The sequence below is a fragment of the Condylura cristata genome, unplaced genomic scaffold (assembly GCF_000260355.1).
Source record: "Condylura cristata isolate star-nosed mole 26May11 unplaced genomic scaffold, ConCri1.0 scaffold00002, whole genome shotgun sequence".
Lineage (NCBI taxonomy): Eukaryota > Metazoa > Chordata > Mammalia > Eulipotyphla > Talpidae > Condylura > Condylura cristata.
In genome coordinates this window covers 21553561-21571012 of record NW_004567103.1, presented here as the reverse complement: position 1 = coordinate 21571012, position 17452 = coordinate 21553561, and the positions used below count along the sequence as shown (strand labels likewise).

The 17452-nt window shown below is 40.4% G+C and overlaps 2 protein-coding genes across 5 annotated transcripts in view; one reads left to right on the top strand and one right to left on the bottom strand.

Annotated features, from left to right (window-relative positions):
* The first annotated feature begins 133 nt into the window (after window positions 1-133).
* Window positions 134-2961, top strand: EEF1B2 (eukaryotic translation elongation factor 1 beta 2). The gene is made up of 6 exons (XM_004674353.2): window positions 134-569; window positions 956-1078; window positions 1686-1812; window positions 2065-2131; window positions 2531-2656; window positions 2765-2961. The coding sequence occupies exons 1-6, from the start codon at window positions 490-492 to the stop codon at window positions 2917-2919; spliced, it is 678 nt and encodes a 225-aa protein (XP_004674410.1). The 5' UTR covers window positions 134-489; the 3' UTR covers window positions 2920-2961.
* Window positions 2962-9088: 6127 nt separating this feature from the next.
* Window positions 9089-17452, bottom strand: part of GPR1 (G protein-coupled receptor 1) — a 36252-nt gene continuing 27888 nt past the window's right edge. For 3 of the 4 annotated variants that reach the window (XM_012726025.1, XM_012726030.1, XM_012726037.1), the window contains one exon: window positions 9089-10434. In XM_012726025.1, the coding sequence (XP_012581479.1) occupies window positions 9363-10427 (1065 nt within the window). In that variant the 5' untranslated portion in view covers window positions 10428-10434 and the 3' untranslated portion in view covers window positions 9089-9362. Of the gene's footprint in view, window positions 10435-13023; window positions 13074-17452 lie in introns of those variants that run through there. The other variant, XM_004674352.2, reaches the window with a different exon arrangement.

The following is a 17452-nucleotide window of genomic DNA, read 5'->3' as shown; positions in this document are numbered from 1 at the left end:
GTTCGGTACTTTCCGTCAACATGACAAGGCGGAACGAAAGGCGTGGTGGTGAGAGGAGGCAGGGGAGAGGAGATCATGACGGCTCGAATCCGCAGTTCCGCCGGAAGTGGCGGGGCGGCCCTGAAGCCGAGAGTGTTCGGTTTTCTCCGGCGCTTGGAGGGGCGGGTCTCTTAATCTTCGAGCGCCGTAAAACTGCTAATTTAAGAAATGCCGCCTTTACTAAAGTATTTTCAAAGGCAAAGGAAGGTCCGTTTGTAATCTGTGGGCTATTTCATTCAGGTTTACCGGATTTACGTTGAGGAATGAAAATTTTGACGTCCTTTGACCTTTAGCCTTTGGCCGGGCGCGGCGAAGGGAACCGCCCCCCCCCGCTCTATATAAGGAATTTTCCGGCCTTTGGCGGCCCTTTTTCCCTCTCAGCGCTGTGCGCTTACCGCCAGCGCTTAGCTTCGTCTCCGCTGCGGAATAGCTTGGATATCGACCCACACCATGGGTTTTGGAGACTTGAAAAGCCCAGCAGGCCTCCAAGTGCTTAACGATTACCTAGCGGACAAAAGTTACATCGAGGGGTGAGTGGACGGACTCGGTCTGGATGCCGTCCGGGGCCACGTGGCAGGCTGCTGCTGGAGGGAAGGAGGTCGGCCCCAGCCCCCCCGGAGGGGAGGGCTGCGAGGGGGAAAAGCCCAAAATGTGCTTTCTTCCCATCTCATTGACTCAACTAGGCTTTCCCTGTCCAAACGTGGTCCTGTAGAGTCACGTTTGCTTGCAATCTGTGCACTGGCGAACATTCCCGGAGAAAGCAGATGGTTCCTGGTTTCGAGTTTGTTACAGGGAAAAGCAAAAACAAAAACAAAAAAAAACCCGCACAGCAGTTTAGCCTGGTAACTGCAGTTTATTTGCTGGAGTCTGGTTTTTCTTTCAAGGGCGTGTGTAGTTATTTCTGTGTCATCGGCAGGTATGTGCCCTCGCAAGCAGACGTGGCAGTATTTGAAGCAGTTTCCGGCCCACCACCTGCCGACCTGTACCATGCCCTGCGTTGGTATAACCACATCAAGTCTTTCGAAAAGGAAAAAGCAAGGTAAATTGTCTTTGTGTGCAATACTAAGAATAGGATATCTTCTCAACAGTCAGGAAGTAACATGACAAAGTTGGACCCAGCCTCTTGATGGTCTTGTTAGGACATTGTAAGCTAAAATTCTTTGTTACTTTAGAAGGCCAAGAGACTGAAGTCCTCCATTTTTTCACGGAACAGGTAGAACATGGACAGCACCAATTCAACTTTTCCCCACACTGCCCTGCCAATGTGCCTCCACCCTGACCTGGGGGCCCACCTCTGGGGTGAGAGGGTGGCTCATTCATTCAGTTCTTGGCCATTCTTCTGAAACTGCCAACAGGGTGGAAGTTTGGGGAAGTGGACTCCAGTTCACTAAGAATGGAACTGAGCATACTTAATGAGATCTCAAACAGAAACAGTCAGACTGAAAGTAAATCATAGTGAGTATTGAACATCTCACATGTTACTAATGTTTTCTGGGTGAGGAGTTAAGTAGATAAACTGGGGAGTGTTGTGGGGTAAATTCTTAGAAAAGGGGTATGTTGATAGTAATGTAAACAAATTCTGTTGTACTGTTTCAGAAGGATATCACACCAACCTAATTGTAGTTGAATTAAATTTTCTCTTTAAGTCTGCCGGGAGTGAAGAAAGCTTTGGGCAAGTATGGCCCTGCTAATGTGGAAGACACCACAGGAAGTGGCGCTACAGATAGTAAAGATGATGATGACATTGATCTCTTTGGATCTGATGATGAGGAGGTATGACATAGGTCAATGTAAGCACAGGCTTTCAAACAGAATTGTCTGGATTTTAATCCTGGCTATATTTACCTGCGTTTGAAAAACTTCCCACTGATTATGACATGATGAATAAAATCAAATCACCATCTTTCGGCTGAGCTCGTGATGGATTTGCTTTATTCTGATAAAAGTGGTCCTTATCGTGATGCTTCACCAGCTTTAAGCTGAGGAATAACCAGCTTTGTGAAATACTAAATTTTTTCTTTACAGGAAAGTGAAGAAGCTAAGAGGCTAAGAGAAGAACGTCTTGCACAGTATGAGTCAAAGAAAGCCAAAAGTAGGTTACTTCATGATTAGTTTATTCATTTCATGATGTGAGTAAAATTTTAGGAGCTTGATCCCCAAAGTATTTCCTTATTTGTTCAACAATATCAAAATCCTCTATAAAGATGGTTGATCGTAAAACTTCCACAGCAACTGGTCTGCATCTGTTCTTACTATAGCAGTTGTGGCATTCCACTGTGGGAAAGAGACTGTTATGAGATTAAATACCCCTTTCTTAGTAAAACAGAAAGTGGGCAAATCTGTGACAAACAGGCTGTTTTCTATAGCTTTGTTTGGCAAATTGTGGACATGACAATTCTTGATAAAACAAATGGTGACTTGTTAAGTATGTTGCTGTAGATAGAAAATTAAAACAGTATTTGAGTAATGGTATCTCTTCATTCTTTTTTAGAGCCTGCACTTGTTGCCAAGTCTTCCATCTTGCTAGATGTGAAACCGTGGGATGATGAGACAGATATGGCCAAACTAGAGGAGTGTGTCAGAAGCATTCAAGCAGACGGCTTGGTTTGGGGCTCTTGTAAGTTCAGTCTTTGTTTTTAGAAATTGGTGTTAGAATTCTCACATAGTTTCAACCTTTGCTAATCAATGGAACTTATTCTAAGATTTTTCTTAATGCTTATTTCAGCTAAACTAGTTCCAGTGGGGTATGGAATTAAGAAACTTCAAATACAGTGTGTGGTTGAAGACGATAAAGTTGGAACAGATATGCTGGAGGAGCAGATCACTGCTTTTGAGGACTATGTGCAGTCCATGGACGTGGCTGCTTTCAACAAGATCTAAAATCCATCATGGGTCATGACCCTTAAATAAAAATTTGAAAGACAAGCTTTGGCTCTTCACTCTTAAATGGGGCAGATAGAGGAGATGTATTTATATTCCTTCTAATTTGAGGAAAGAAATTTACTGGATAAGTAATTAATCTAAATTTGGGTCAACATTCTTTTAAAAGGGGACAGACTTTTTATTCCTTTATTGTAAGATTTTTGTGTAGAAGAACTGGGGTACAGGCCAGAAGGATTCTCCAGAGACGTAAGGGAGCATAAGAGGCAGATCCACTGAAATACACTGCTAAGGGGAGAAGTGGGAGCGACGGAAGAGGTCTGCTGCACCATGTGGTTATCTCCTATTGGCTGGGAATCAAACTCAGGCCATCAGCACCTTCAAGGCACTAGTGTTAAGACTAATCCATAGGCCACCCAGGAGGCCCAAAAGGGGACACATTTTTCAAAGTTGAGTATAGATATTTAAAGTTTTTGCATTCGCCTTGCTTTTAAGAGGAAAATCAGGGAGATAGGGCTAATTATATACAATCAAGACTAGGTTAAAAATTGTTCAGACTCCTGACTAATGGGTCACAAAGTTAATGAGCTGGTTTTCCTTAGGAAAGTGCCTTTTGGAATGAGGAGAAATGGGTCAATATACATGTAAAGTGCTCACAAGGATACTGGACACATGGTGAATAATGTCTATTTCATAAATGAAGCATTTGGAGACAAATGTTGGGATGAAACCAACATTTCTTTTCTAGTTAACAGCATCAGGTTGGTGGATAAATGACCAAAGTCATGTAATTATGGATTCCATCTGAAAATATCAAAATAACATGCATTGTGCTTTGTTGGTAAAGGACCCCTAACCAGGGGAGGGAAATTGGGTCAGGGAAGAATTCCTGTCAAGCAGAATTTGCAAATTTAAAATGTAAGCATCTCAGATACTGGTAAGGGAGAACTTGGCTTTAAGTGGAATATTGAATCTTAATGGGGAGGTGGAGGTCTTATGGGAGGTCTTACGGAACGGTTCACCTTCACAGGTAGATGAGCCAATCCCAACAGCATTAGGGTATAAGGCAGGAACCACCCCTAGCCAGGCCCACTTGTAAAGGCACGCTGCTCACATTCAGAGTAGGACAATTTCAACACCCCAGTGAACTTAATGTGTACAGCTGTAGGGGGTTTGAAGAAATAAGTACCCAGAGACAATATAGGCATGGGGAGAACTATGAGATCCTTACCTTAGCAAGTAGTACCGTTTTTAATAATCTTAGAAACATCATCACTGGGTAAAGATACTGCTAGGAAGTTAGTGTATTTTTCAAATGATACTGTAAACAGCTGCATCTTAACTAGTGTTTTATGTATTTGATTATATTTCCATAAGTAGTTTTGTAAGTTATTTTTGTAGAGAAGAATTTATAAAAGTGGGGAATTGGGAATTTATGACCTTGAGGTTTCAATTATAGTTCTGTAATCTCTAGCAGACATTATTTGAGGTCAAAATTTTCCTACTAGAAACACAAAACGCCTTTCCCTGCTCAGTCTGGTTTTATGTGAGTACTATGAATGTGGAAACTTGCTTAAAATCAAGTTTTAGTTGAACGTAAATATGTATATATGTGTGTGTGTGCACATATATGAAATCTTTAATAAGTAACATTTAGTCCAGTAACATCAGATGCCATCTAAAATCACTGAAGAGATTTTTTGATCCAGCAGAGGGCAGCATAACATCTTTAGAAAACCTAGAGATTCTGGAAATTTCCTTTGCTGTTAAGCTAGAGTTGTAGTAACTGAATAGTATTGAAAAATAATTAACAGCCAATACTATGATGAAGGGGTTGAGTACCAAATAATGAAAATGTAGAGGAAAGTATTGATGACAAAAAACTAGTAGTTTGATTAAAAGTGAAGGGAGGTCAAAAATTTAGTACCACCCCAGGTGTGTTGTAAATCTTAGAGTAATGAATGATGGAGCATGCAACTTAAATCTCAACTTCACAGATTTAAGTAAAAAATATATTTAATAGTATTTTGAAAGTGAAATAATGTGTTAATTCAGGTCACAATTCAAAAGGTTATTCAGTGAAGTCTTTTCTGTCCCTCCAATTTCCTATTATCTCCACAGAAGTAACCAGTGTCAACAGATTTGTAAGGATTTCGGAGATATTAATTGTAGCATTGACACAGACTCCAATGCACTTGTGTTTGTCCATGGAACTAAACTTGGGTTATCTTGGAGTATATCTGTATCTTGAGTATTCCATATCAATATATCAGAATCTTTTACTCATTTTTTTTTTTTTTTAGTTATATGATCCATTGCCTCATATCTGACATAACCTGCCCATTGGATTTTTGCATTGCTCTCCATTTTTTGCTTTTATAAACTGTTCATGTTTGCATGCGAACCAGTATATTGAATAAACTGTTTTTGAGCTGATGGACTCAGAAGTCATAAAGATACAGAAAAGGATTTTTTTTTTTCTGTTTCTGATTTTTGGGGTGAAAGACAAAAAATTAACGCTCACCTTTTTTTCATGCCATATAAGTGGATACAATGACAAGCTTTGCTTATTTTTCATATAAAGTACCTCTTGTATAGGACTGGGACAGTGTAGAATTCAAAACTGATTCAGCATTACTTTTAGTGCTGTAAATAGGTGAAACTAAAAAAAATGTGTAGAGATGCTTTGAAAGACTTTAAGAATTACTCCTTTATTGTAAGATTTTTGTTGGGTATAGAATTGGGGTGTAAGCCAGAGGTGGGAGGGTGAGAGGATTCACTGGAGACAGTAGGGAGTATAACAACAGGCAGATCTGATAATACAGCTGAGGGGAGCGTTGGGGGAGGTGGGAGAGATTTGCTATGCCTTGTGAGTCACCCAGACTGGGGATCAAACTCAGGCCATCTCAGTGATAGTGCTGAGACTTAACCCTAGACCACCAGGGAGACCCCACATTTGTTAAGTCATTTTGTGATTAGGCAAGTTACCCAACATTTCAGAGAAAGAAGGGTAGATTGGAGGAAAAGTTTTTAAGAAGAATTGAGACTTGAGCTGGGTAAACCTTAATTAGTAATTTGTTTTAGAAAGGGGATTCTGGAGGGTGCAAAAGGCAGAATGAGAAGACTTTCGGGAAGCAATTAAACCAGTTTGCTGGGTTTTGTGGTGCTAATTTGAGATTACTGAGGATGGAGGTTTATGATAGACTGACTCATTGTGTGAGGGCAGTGGGGAGCCTTGAAGGTTTTCGAGGCTGAGAATGTCCAAAAAAGGCAGCTCTGATCTGAAGGTGTAGATGGAAGCAGGGAATACAATGACTTAGAATATGAACATAAACAGAAGTGAGTAAATTATGATGTATCTACTCAATGAAAAATTTTATAAACAACACAATTACTTTAAAAACACATTGATTTTTTTTTTTTCAGTGGAAAGAAGTTTTGAACAGACACAAATCTAAAGAGTTGCCTCATTACCCAGATTCCAACTGCCAGGGAAAAGACTTGGAATCTACAATCCTGTCCAGAATTTATTTTTGTGTCAAAGAACTGGCATACAGGCTAGAGGTGCAGGGGATTCACCAGAGACAGTGGAGAGCAGAACAGGCAGACTGACTGAAATACACTGCTGAGGGGAGCAGGGGGTGAGACAGGAGAGGTCTGCTGTGTCATATGAGTCAGAACCCTGGCAAAGATCCGAACTCAGACTGTCAGGCTGTCATGGTTGGTGTTTGCTGTGACAGCTCTGAGATATTTAACCCCTAGGCCACCAGAGAGGTCCCCAAATTTTAAATTTTATTTGAAAGCATTTTGCTATGGAAAAGACCCCTAAGATTCATTAGATTCTCAAATGAGCTCAATTTCTTTTAAGGCCCATGTAGACTTTTAGGCATTTTTCTTTCTGGAAGCTCTAATTTATATCATAAAACACTGAAATCTACATGTTACATGATCACATAATCATTTAAGTACTATGAAGATGTATCTTAAACACATGTAATTGTTAATTTTGGTTTTCTGTGTTTCCTTTTAGTATTCTAAAAGCCAATGTGTTTAAATATTCTAAAGCAAATTGTTTAAGATTTCAAATATTTTCATAGATCCTTGGAAAACTCAAATGTCCCAGGTGTCTTGCCCATAGAGTCAAACGGGAAAAATGACTCAGGGTACCAAGCCCCCCAAGATTAAGAAATCCTGCTCTGAAATGTAACTTCTAGAACATCCCAGCTTCAATAATTCCTCTGCCAATGGGTTGCTTCAATTTCCTTGCTCCTTAAGGTCTTTCAATTTCTTCACAGCCTTGGGATTTTTTTTGTCTTTGTCTCCAAACTAAGAATGAGTTTACAGCATTCTCTTTTCTTTCTGAGATTGCCCAATTTTTCTCTGGATTCCAAGGATCTACCTCTTAAAGGCCAAGGTGAACTCCAGCTCAAGCCCTGGTGGTGGAGAGGGCAGGATCAAAGGCTGTACAATAGACTAGAAACTGGAACCTTCTCTCCCTGCCTTCCCTTAAAGCAATATTGGATATGCAAAAGCCGTGAAGCTTGGGAATCACTGGAATTTAGGGCCATATATTCTTGGTGAATAATTCACAAAATCCAATCTGTTCAACCACTGCAGCATAAATTCAATCCTTCGGCCACAGAGCCAAGTCAGTTCACCTTTTCTGCTCCCCACTCTGTCTCTGGTGAATTCTCTCAGTACCCGGGCCACCCCACTGTACCTGTGGCCTGCTACCCACCAGCTCTTGTATGCATAAATAAATACGACTAAATCTTAGGGGGGGGAATATCTGATTATCTATAGAATAACAGTTAAGAATATAATGAAGAGTGATCTGATACTAGTATTTCCAAAAGCAAAGAGATGAAATAAAGGATACTCATTTAGGAAACACGTGACTTACTACTTGAAAATAAGATCATGAAATTACAGAAAATTAAAGTTTAAAATTGTAGTAACGTTTTTTTATTCACAAAAGGCAAAGATACCAGCAGAGACAAAGGCAAGAACATAGATTTCCATTGTTAACCACCTCCACAATGGATGTGATCTCTTTGCTCTCTGAATAAACTACCTTTTCCTGGCTCTCTTACGGCACTTAATACTGTTTACCTAGTTTTAGGGTTGTTCTTGTGCAGGTTTAATCTCTAAACTGTAAGAGTCTTGGTATCCCTCACAATATCTTCCTTCTAGGTACACAACTATTTGCTAAAGGGAGAAATGAATAGAAGCCAATATATACTCTTCATCTAAAATATAACAGATTTTGCCCTGAAGAGGTGACTAATTTAAGAATACTTTTTGATCTTATACTGGTGCCTATAGAAATGTAGTTCCAGTAATAGAAAGTACAAATTATATCAATGTGTCACACATGCTCTTTTTCTGAAATAATTTGGGATTAGGCCAGTCTTATTTGGATGTTCATAGCAATCTTACACATATTTCCACATACCCAGAATTTTCACAAACCATATAAACTCATAATCTCATGGAGGATTAAAGATGGGAGCATATCCCCCATTGAAAGGTAGGGTCTGTGTCCCCTCCCGTTAAATGCCTTGACCAAAAGTGTAAGACTGTGTATGTTGGGCATAAGTAGGACTAGAAGCTTCCAACTCTTGGAGTCCTAAATTGCCATAGATGAGTCATATAATAAGTGCCATATACTCTATGGTGCTATGCTAAAATATCTGGAAAAAGAAGAGACAGGAAGAAAGAGTAGGGAAGGGAGTGGAGAGAGGAGCGATGTGCTCAGCCAACCCCAACTAGTCCAAACCTCAGCCGTTTGGATCATGCTAGCTCAGTTGAGTTTCCACATATGAGCAGGCCCTTTCCCTTTTGTGCTTTGCTTGAATTCCTGACTCTTAACTGTGAGCTGTAATAAGAATAAATTGTTTTTAACAATTTGACTTTGGGACAGTTTATTAGGCATATAGCTAAGTGGAATAGTGATTTAAAGTAAGCACTTATTACTTTAATTCATAAACATAATTACATGAATTAAAAAATTAAGTACAGGTTTCATTTTAAGAATGTTTAAAAGATTACTTGTGCAAAATTAAATTTATGCAAACATTTAACATTTTTGAAATTAGTTAATCATAGATAGATATGTAGGATTTAGAACTTTTAAAATGTTACTAGGATTAGAAAGAATTGCTGACTTTATAGTAGTGAGTAGTGATTAATTCTCTATAATACAATTAGAAAGAATGACACAGATAATTTAATAACTGGGAAAAAAAAGATCCTAAGTTTTAGGTATGCACAAATGTGTTTCCAATAAATTGAACAAAACAGCAACAAAATAGGGTTAGCTGTGTATCTTGGAATCAACCGAAAAGCATCAGTCAGGGACCCCACACTTAGGGGTTTTTGTTGTTGTTGTTGCTGTTTTTCATTTTAAAAAGATTTATGCTGACTTGTGGGAGGGTTCCAATTCACTGCGCTGTTTCCAGGAGACACAGGTTCTTGGTTTCCAAGTTCCTGAGCTGTTCGCTCATAGTGCCAGAACAGCTGACTTCCCACAGTGTGTACTTCAGTATCTCAGCAATGGAGGCCCGAAAGTGCTTCTGGAACTTCTTACTGATCAGGACATAAAGAATGGGGTTCAAGCAACTGTTGAGGAATGCCAAGCCAGTGGAGAGAGGGATTCCGGCCTGTAGTACCTGGTGAAAATAGCTATTGTGGTGAATTGTAAGCTCCCAAATGCTAAAAAGGTGATAAGGAGTCCAACAAATCAAAAAGGCCATGACCACGGCCAGGATTGTCCAGAATTGTTTACTGGAGATCAAGATGCTTCGCTTCTTCACCTTGAAGATGAGACACAAGTAGCAAATGCTCATTGTCAGCAGAGGGAAGAGGTACCCAACAGTAACTTTGACCCAGGTCAGAACATGGTGCCTCATCAAAACGAGGTCAGGATCATACTCATGGAAGTTATTATAGCAAAGAGTGTGGTTATTGAACTCCAGGGTGTTCCGGAAGTATAAGGCAGGGCCACCCATTAGAGAAGCCAAAAGCCAAACAAACAAAATAACTAACAAAGAGTTCTTTAAGGTTCGGTGCCGATGGGATAACACAGGATGGATCAAGTGGATGCAGCGGTCCAGACTGATCACTGTCAGGAAGAAAACACTGGCAAACATATTCAACTGAGCAATGAAAGAATTGGCCTTGCACAACCAACGGCCAAAGGGCCAGTGGAAATCCATGGCCACGTAGGAGATGTACAGGGGCAGGAAGAGAAGAAAAATGAAATCTGCAACAGCCAGATTGAGAAACCACAGAGTGCTGACAGTTTTCTTCCACTTGAATCCCACAAACCAAATGACAGTAGCATTTCCTGGAATGCCCAGAACAAAGGCTAAGCAGCATAACACCAGGGACACCCAGTGAACAGCTCCCAGGTGAACATTCTCTGTGTCAGACTCTGGGGAATAGTATTCTAGGGCGTAGGAGTAGTTCTCAAATTCTTCAAATAATGCTTCCTCGAGGTCGTCCATGACCTTGCTAAGTGGAAAACAAAAATAAAGACGTAAATTTTTGTCAAAAGAAAACAAAAAAGAAATGTTCAGTCATTGATAAGGGATATAAGGATAATAATATTTCATCTTAGGGAGTAGAAATAATGTATTTCTTGCCGAGACTTGTGATTAAATTCTAGGTGTTCAAGTCTTGGTAGACTTCACTTTCACTCTGATTATTCTCAAAGCTCTGAGAGTTCACATTGGTAAAGTATTCAGCAAATGTTAAAATAATTCTACAGATGCAGACCCTTTTCATAATAGTTATAGAGTTGACTAAAGATAACCTAACCTTCAACAAACATTTACTTGGTTCTTACTATGCTTTATTATCTTATGAAAGATGTCGAAGAAAACAATACTTACCTCGTGATGAATCCAAAAACCTGTATGTGCACCCTAAGCTTTTACATTCTAGGTGAACAATTCCACTGTCTCTTCAACCCATCCACCTGGGTGTCAACTGGAAGTTTTGAACCATGATTTTGTGCCTACAGATAGTTGGATCTTGTATTCACGAATACATGTTCACCAGAACTATATCAAGGTGGATAGTTATTCACCAAAAAAAAAAAAAAAAAAAAGAATTACTAATGTAGACTATACTATGACTTTAATTTTTATATTAATTTCTTAGGGAGTACAATTTAAGTTTTTTTTTTAAAAGATATTTTAAAAAACAGAACTGGGGTAAGTAAAGGCCAGAGCTGCAGGGGCCGTGAGAGAATTCATCAGAGACAGAGTGGGGAGGAGACCAGGGGGATCTATTGAAGTACACTGCTGAGGGAACCAGGGGGCAGGTCAGGACAGGTCACCTCCCTGGCTGGGATTGAACTCCTGCTGAAGTGGCTGCAGCTAGCTTCATAGTGCTGTGCTCTAACCTGCTGAGCCATCAGGGAAGGCCCACAATTTAAGTTTTTTTTTTTTTAACTTCAATTTTACTTAAAGCTCTGTTTTGAATTTACTCCAGTTCTTTTCTATAACCATTTACAAAAAGATCTGACTTGTTAGTCAGTTTTGTTTATTTATGTCTATATCAAATTTTACATACTATAGTTTTGACCAAAATAAGTTTTCTCTTGTGGTTTTTTAATTTTTTTTCCTCTTCTCATATTAAAGTCAGTTTTCCTGGGCAAAGAAGAGTTAAATGTCACTTTATTAATGAAAATAAGAGTTTACTGGGTACAATTTTAGCTTCATCCATTTCATTTTGTGTGATCCAAAACAAGTAGAAAAAAGGTTAACACTTGTATTCATTTCATGGAGATACAGTCACCAATGGAGAAAATATGTAAGATGCGACATTACTGTAGGATTGGAAAGAACAGTTCAAAACACCGTGTGTTGCTCAGACATCGTAAACTCAGCTAACACTGAATTCCTAATCTTACCTAAAATCATTTGATAAATGTAAAAACAACCCATCAACATAACCTCCCAACCCAGACCTAGGCAACTTTTCCTTATTCAATTTTAGCTCAAATATAACCTTTTTGGGGGAGCATTCCCTAGTATTGCCTTCTCTCAAACAATTACAAAATTAATAGTAATGCTTCTTGTTATTACAAATAATAGTGTTATTTGGAATTTACTAGGTGCCAGGCTGTATGATCTGATTTGATCCTCACAAGATTCTTATGAAGTAAGTCAGTACTATTCTTATTCCCATTTACAAGAAGGAAAACTGAAGTTTAGAGTTGTTTAGAGACTTTTTCAGGATCACGCACTGTCTTTGGAGAGCCAGAGTCTAAACTCAGATCTCTTGTACCCAGATCCTGAGCTCTTACACACTGATGATATTCCCCCTCTCATCATGCTTCTCTTATTGTGCTTAGCACTCTATAGTCAGTTTTATCTTTAATTTCTGTCCTACCAAACTTGAGAACAGTGACATCATCTCTGTACCTACACAAGTCGTAACATCACAGGGCTTAAAAATTGCTTGATTGATAGGCTCTGCTACACATTCTGGTCAGGGCCTGCAACTTTAAAGCCTCAGATGATGTTCTGTGGTTTACTCTTAAGTCAATATCATTGCCAGACTTGCTGACCTTGACCCACAGGATCTTGCCTTGTTTCTTAACACCAAGTTCTTTCCTTTGCTGTCCTAGTCCAGCCAGGAATAATTGGCTTTTTGTCTTGCTGATTCATTCTTTAGGTCTGGGATCTTACTCTGTTCTCTGCTCCTACTGATAACTCATCCTCCTTGGTGTCAAATCCTTTCCAGGCTTCCTTGCCTTGGTTTTCTGCATATTATACTGGGATATCCTTAGCTTCATGGTGCCAATGAATGGCTTTTCCAGATTACTGATAATTCTGAAACCAAATGACCCAGGTGGTGTTTAAATCACCTTACATCACTCTAAGCAGTGAGTAAAGAAGTCCCCAAACATAGAAAACCAGTAGGAGACCCCTTTTTGCACATAATCACTATCCTCACCAGAAGTTAGGAGCTTCCACTTTGTTACATCTTTAATGACCTTTCTGGGATGGAATTATCACAGGCTTTACTGCAGGACAAGCCCCTAAATCCCCATTTCGCCATTCCCAGTTCTTGTGGGGCAGGGGTAGGTACCTTGGTAAAAAGTGATGTGTCTTAACAGAATCCCTCCAACCAGAAAGCACTCTATGCCAGAGATTCCTGATCTGCCGGAATGCAAATGAGTAGATGAGATAGATGCATGGATCAGTTCAGGCTTGGAGAAGATCTTCAGCTGAACGAATCCTTAATAGGAGACATAAACTAGGAATTTCCCTATGACTTTAAGCAGATATTTTTGTGTGGTGGTGATTACAAGGGGTGAAAAAAAGAGAAGTAAGGGAGAATTTAGCAGCTGACCTACAAGTCCTTGGGCAGACAGTTAACCCTCAAGGGCATACTGACATTTGATTAATTACTATATATTTTGCTTTACAGTTTACAGGCACTCCAATTCTAATTAAGTTTCCAAATCTCACTTTCACTTGACAAATGTCTAGATAGTAGATACTAATTGCATTATTTATCTAGGGCTGCCCTAACAAAACATCTTAAAATAACAGAAGTCATCTCGAAGTCTGTAGGCTAGAAGGCTAGAATCCAGGAGTGGGGAAGGCTACCCTCTGTGAGCTGTGAGGGAGAATCTGTCCCATGCCTCCTGTCTATATTCTGGTGTTTTGCAGACAAATGTTGGTATGTACACGCATAAGCCAATATCTGCTCTCATTTTCACATGCTGTTCTCTCTGTGTCCAAATTTCCTCTTTTATAAGGACACCAGTTATACTGGTTTAGGACGCACCATAATGACTTCATTTCAACTCAGTGAATGCTGCAAAGAAGCATTCACTTATTTCTAAATAAAACCACATTGTGAGATGGACTTGAGCACATCTTTTCAGGAACAGGGGCCATGATTCAACCCCTAACATGAACCACTGGCAACCACTAATACTGAATCTTGATCACTCATTCAGTAAATATTTATTTACTTAGTGTAATGCCTATATTTGTCAGGCGCTATTCTGAGTGGAACGCTTCCCTCAACAAGACAACTATTTCTTAGCTTCCTAGATTTTAAATTCTAGCAGAACATAGATAGTAAAAGACAAACATAATAAGAAAACAAATTACATAGTTTGTTAAAAGGTGGCAAGTGCTATAGAAAAATGAGGGGGCAGGCTAGGCGAAAGAGATGAGAGAAGTGGTTATAACTTTCAATGGGGACGGTTAGGGACGGACTCTTCCAGGTAGAGGGAACAGCCAGTGCAAAGACCCTGTGACATTCTAACATATTTCAGAAACAGGGTGCCACTATGTCTAGAATAGGGTGAACAAAGTGAGTAAGGGGAAGAGTACAGGAAAGCAGCAAGAAGGATATAAGAGGTCATGTAGACATTTGTAGGCCATAGAAAACCTGGCTTTTTCTGTAAGGGAAATGGGAGCCCACGTCATTATTCTGAACACAGGAGAAAGTAGAGAATGGTTTATATTATAGAAAAACCCCTCTTTCTTGCTATATTGAGAAAACACACCTGTGTAGTCCTCGGAGGTAAGAGAGGGGGAAGCAAATATATACATTGGGAGACCAATTAGGAAATTATTATAAATAATCTAGCCAGAGATGAGGGTGGTTGGGATGAGAGCAGTAGTAGTAACAGAGGTAAAGAGAAATCTAGAAGTGATTCTAGATCCATTTTGAAGAGCTATATATCACTTTTCTTCTATTTTCCTATATTCTCTGGATGGACTGCGGGTTCAGTGGAGTCATCTTGTACCACAGGCATGAGGCAAATATGCTTTTTCACCAGCTAGAAGCTGAGGTCCTGGATGACCTGATGGAGCAGAGCTGCTCCACTTCTCTGGTCTACCCCCTTCTGGACTGTTAAATGTGATACTTTTTTTTAAAAAAAGATTTATTTATTTATTTATTCATACAGAACTGGGGTACAGGCCAGAGATGTGTAGGGTGAGAGGATTCACCAGAGACAGAGTGGGAAGCAGAACAGGTAGATCGAAGTACACTGTTGAGGGAGCAGCGGGTGGTCACTAGAGGTCTTCCTCACCGTGTGCATCTCCTGGGGGGTGGGGGGGGCAGGAGGGGATCGATTGCACAAGTGGCTTAACCTTCTTAGTGCTGTGCTTTAACCCTTTACACCACCAGGGAGGGCCGTGAAACTTTTTTTTTTTTTAAAGATTTATTGCACTTATGCAAGCAAAAACTGAGGTGTAGGGGAGAGGTGCTGGGAGGGGAGGAGGTGAGAGGATTCACCAGAGACAGAGTAGAGAACAGAAAGGCAGATCAACTGAAATACCCTGCTGAGGGAAATAGTGGGTGAGACAGGAGAGGTCTGCTGTGCTATGAGGGTCACCTCCCTGGCTGAGGATGGAACTCATGCTGCTGTGGCTGGTGATGCCGTGATAGTGCTGAGACATTAACCTCTCTCTACCTCGGGAGGTCCTTAAATATGTGACAGTTTTCCTCACTCTTCCTTTCAGTTTGGTTAAAGCAGCAGAACCTATACCCAAACTAGTTTATCTAGACCTTGTCTTTAAGCACTGTGGTGAAAACTGGCAGTACCCACTTCCTGTGGAGAGATATTACAAGAAACCTTTGAGATAGCAGCTACTCTGAATAGTGATCATGGCTTCCAGAAGCTTACCGGAAGAGAGAGGGGATCTTCCTTTAAGGAGAACTGAAAGAGGAAGCTGGCTTTGTGAGGGAACCTCTCTTACCCCAGCCCAGGTCAGGGAGCCATGTAAGAACAATCCTTTAAATCATGAAGAGTGAGCATGAGGGGGTTTTACAGATGACTGATGGCTAGTATGACTCTTGTTTCCTATAGAGATGTGGGACAGATCTTGAGATGATACTAGAACAGTTCTGCACTCAGTAAAGCACAGTATCAGTAATACTGGGTATTGACACTCTTTTGGCAAAGTTAAATCTCCTCCGCCCTTTGCTTCATAATTGAAATGTCCCAGGAGCAGGTAGCTTTAATCCCAGATAGGGGAGATCCTGGGACATAGGTGAATTGACGAGTGGGTGGACCAGCTTTCAGTGGAAAGCAGCTGCTTTGTTCTAATCAATTGTTTCTATGTGGAAAGTGAGAGCTTAGGTTTGCCAGAATTTTTGAAGGCCGAGTGGATAGCTGTATTTTTAATGTGAACATTTAATGAAATGCTATCTTAAAACAAGGTAGCTGTGGATCACCTTCAGCCCACCTGCAAGCATGTGGCCTCTGAGACAGGACTTGCATACCTTGAGCTTGTAAACAGTCAAGGAGGAAACTACATACAGATGGAGATTGGAACTGAGTTAGCTTCTGTAAAAGCTTTGCCCCTGGCTCCCAGGGAAATAAGCCTAAGTTTTACTGCTGCTCCTCAGACATCCCACTCAACTTTCTGCCAACCATATATAGGAAACCAATGATAAGAGTGGGGACAGCTCTTTCCCAGGAAAAACAATGCCATGGATAAGTTCCCAACTTTACTGGATTTCTATTTGAATTTCCAAGGAGGATTCTAGTAAGAAAAGCAAATTAATGGAATAGCACCTAGGGCTAGAGTTATTCTTTGTAGTTGTGACAAAGCTACTGGCCCTTTGGAGGGAATGATGGTAAGACCCTAATAAATAGCCTTCCTTCTCTGGTTAGAAAAACCGATGTCCTGCCTCATCATTGGTCCAATCCCCAAGGCTTAAGTTTTTCAACTCCTGCTTGCAAGCTGTGTTCTGTCTCCATTTGAACTCAACCTCATTCCTAATTCAGAGTGTAACTTGGCAGTCATCCTGACTTAGGAAGCTTCTTCACTCTCTGACTGGGTAGCTGGGTTAATGCTTCTTCCTCGTTCTTGTCTGGGTTCCAATTTTGGATTGCTGGACCTGTGGATCTCTCCAGTCCTTGGAGAACTCTGGCTTCTGTCACCACACTTCCCTGATTCTGCTCCTTTGCTCTCTATCCAGCCCCACACTTCTTTACTCCCACCTTGGCTAGACTGACCTACCACTCCATGAGGCATTGCCTTGACACCATTTCCCATCCTTTATTTCCATCAGTCCCAATGGTTCTCAACCCAGGATAGCATATTCTCCAGTGATGTTTGGCAATGTCGAAAGACACTTGGTTGTCCCAACACGGACTGGAGAAAGGAGAGTAAGTCCCAGGAACACCTAAGAGGTTGAATCAAGGATGCTCCTGGTTTTATAGATAGACACCACAATCAAGAATTACCCTGCCCCAGAAGTCATTGATACCAAAGTTGAGATACCCTGCTCTACAGATTCTGAGCTCCGTCTGCAATCCTTACTTGTATCTTCTGCTGCTGAATCTGCCTGCTTCCCTGTGTGTTCTCATCTTGGTGTCCTGGCTTGGACTGTTCTGGTCCATTCCAGCACCAACCAGCTGTGCTTTAACAGAGTTTGTAAACTATAGTATAGATATGTTGCATTTTGATGAAAAAGTTCTTAAAATATTTGATGTAGTGCTATTATTTAAACATTAAAAAACTCACAGAACATTCCAGTC

Bases quoted from the DNA above. Each gene is read 5' to 3' on its own strand.
- EEF1B2 (XM_004674353.2), top strand. From the start codon at position 490: ATGGGTTTTGGAGACTTGAAAAGCCCAGCAGGCCTCCAAGTGCTTAAC. The intron at 1,079-1,685 runs GTAAATTGTCTT...TTTCTCTTTAAG, and splicing joins TTCGAAAAGGAAAAAGCAAG to TCTGCCGGGAGTGAAGAAAG. The intron at 1,813-2,064 runs GTATGACATAGG...TTTTCTTTACAG, and splicing joins TTGGATCTGATGATGAGGAG to GAAAGTGAAGAAGCTAAGAG.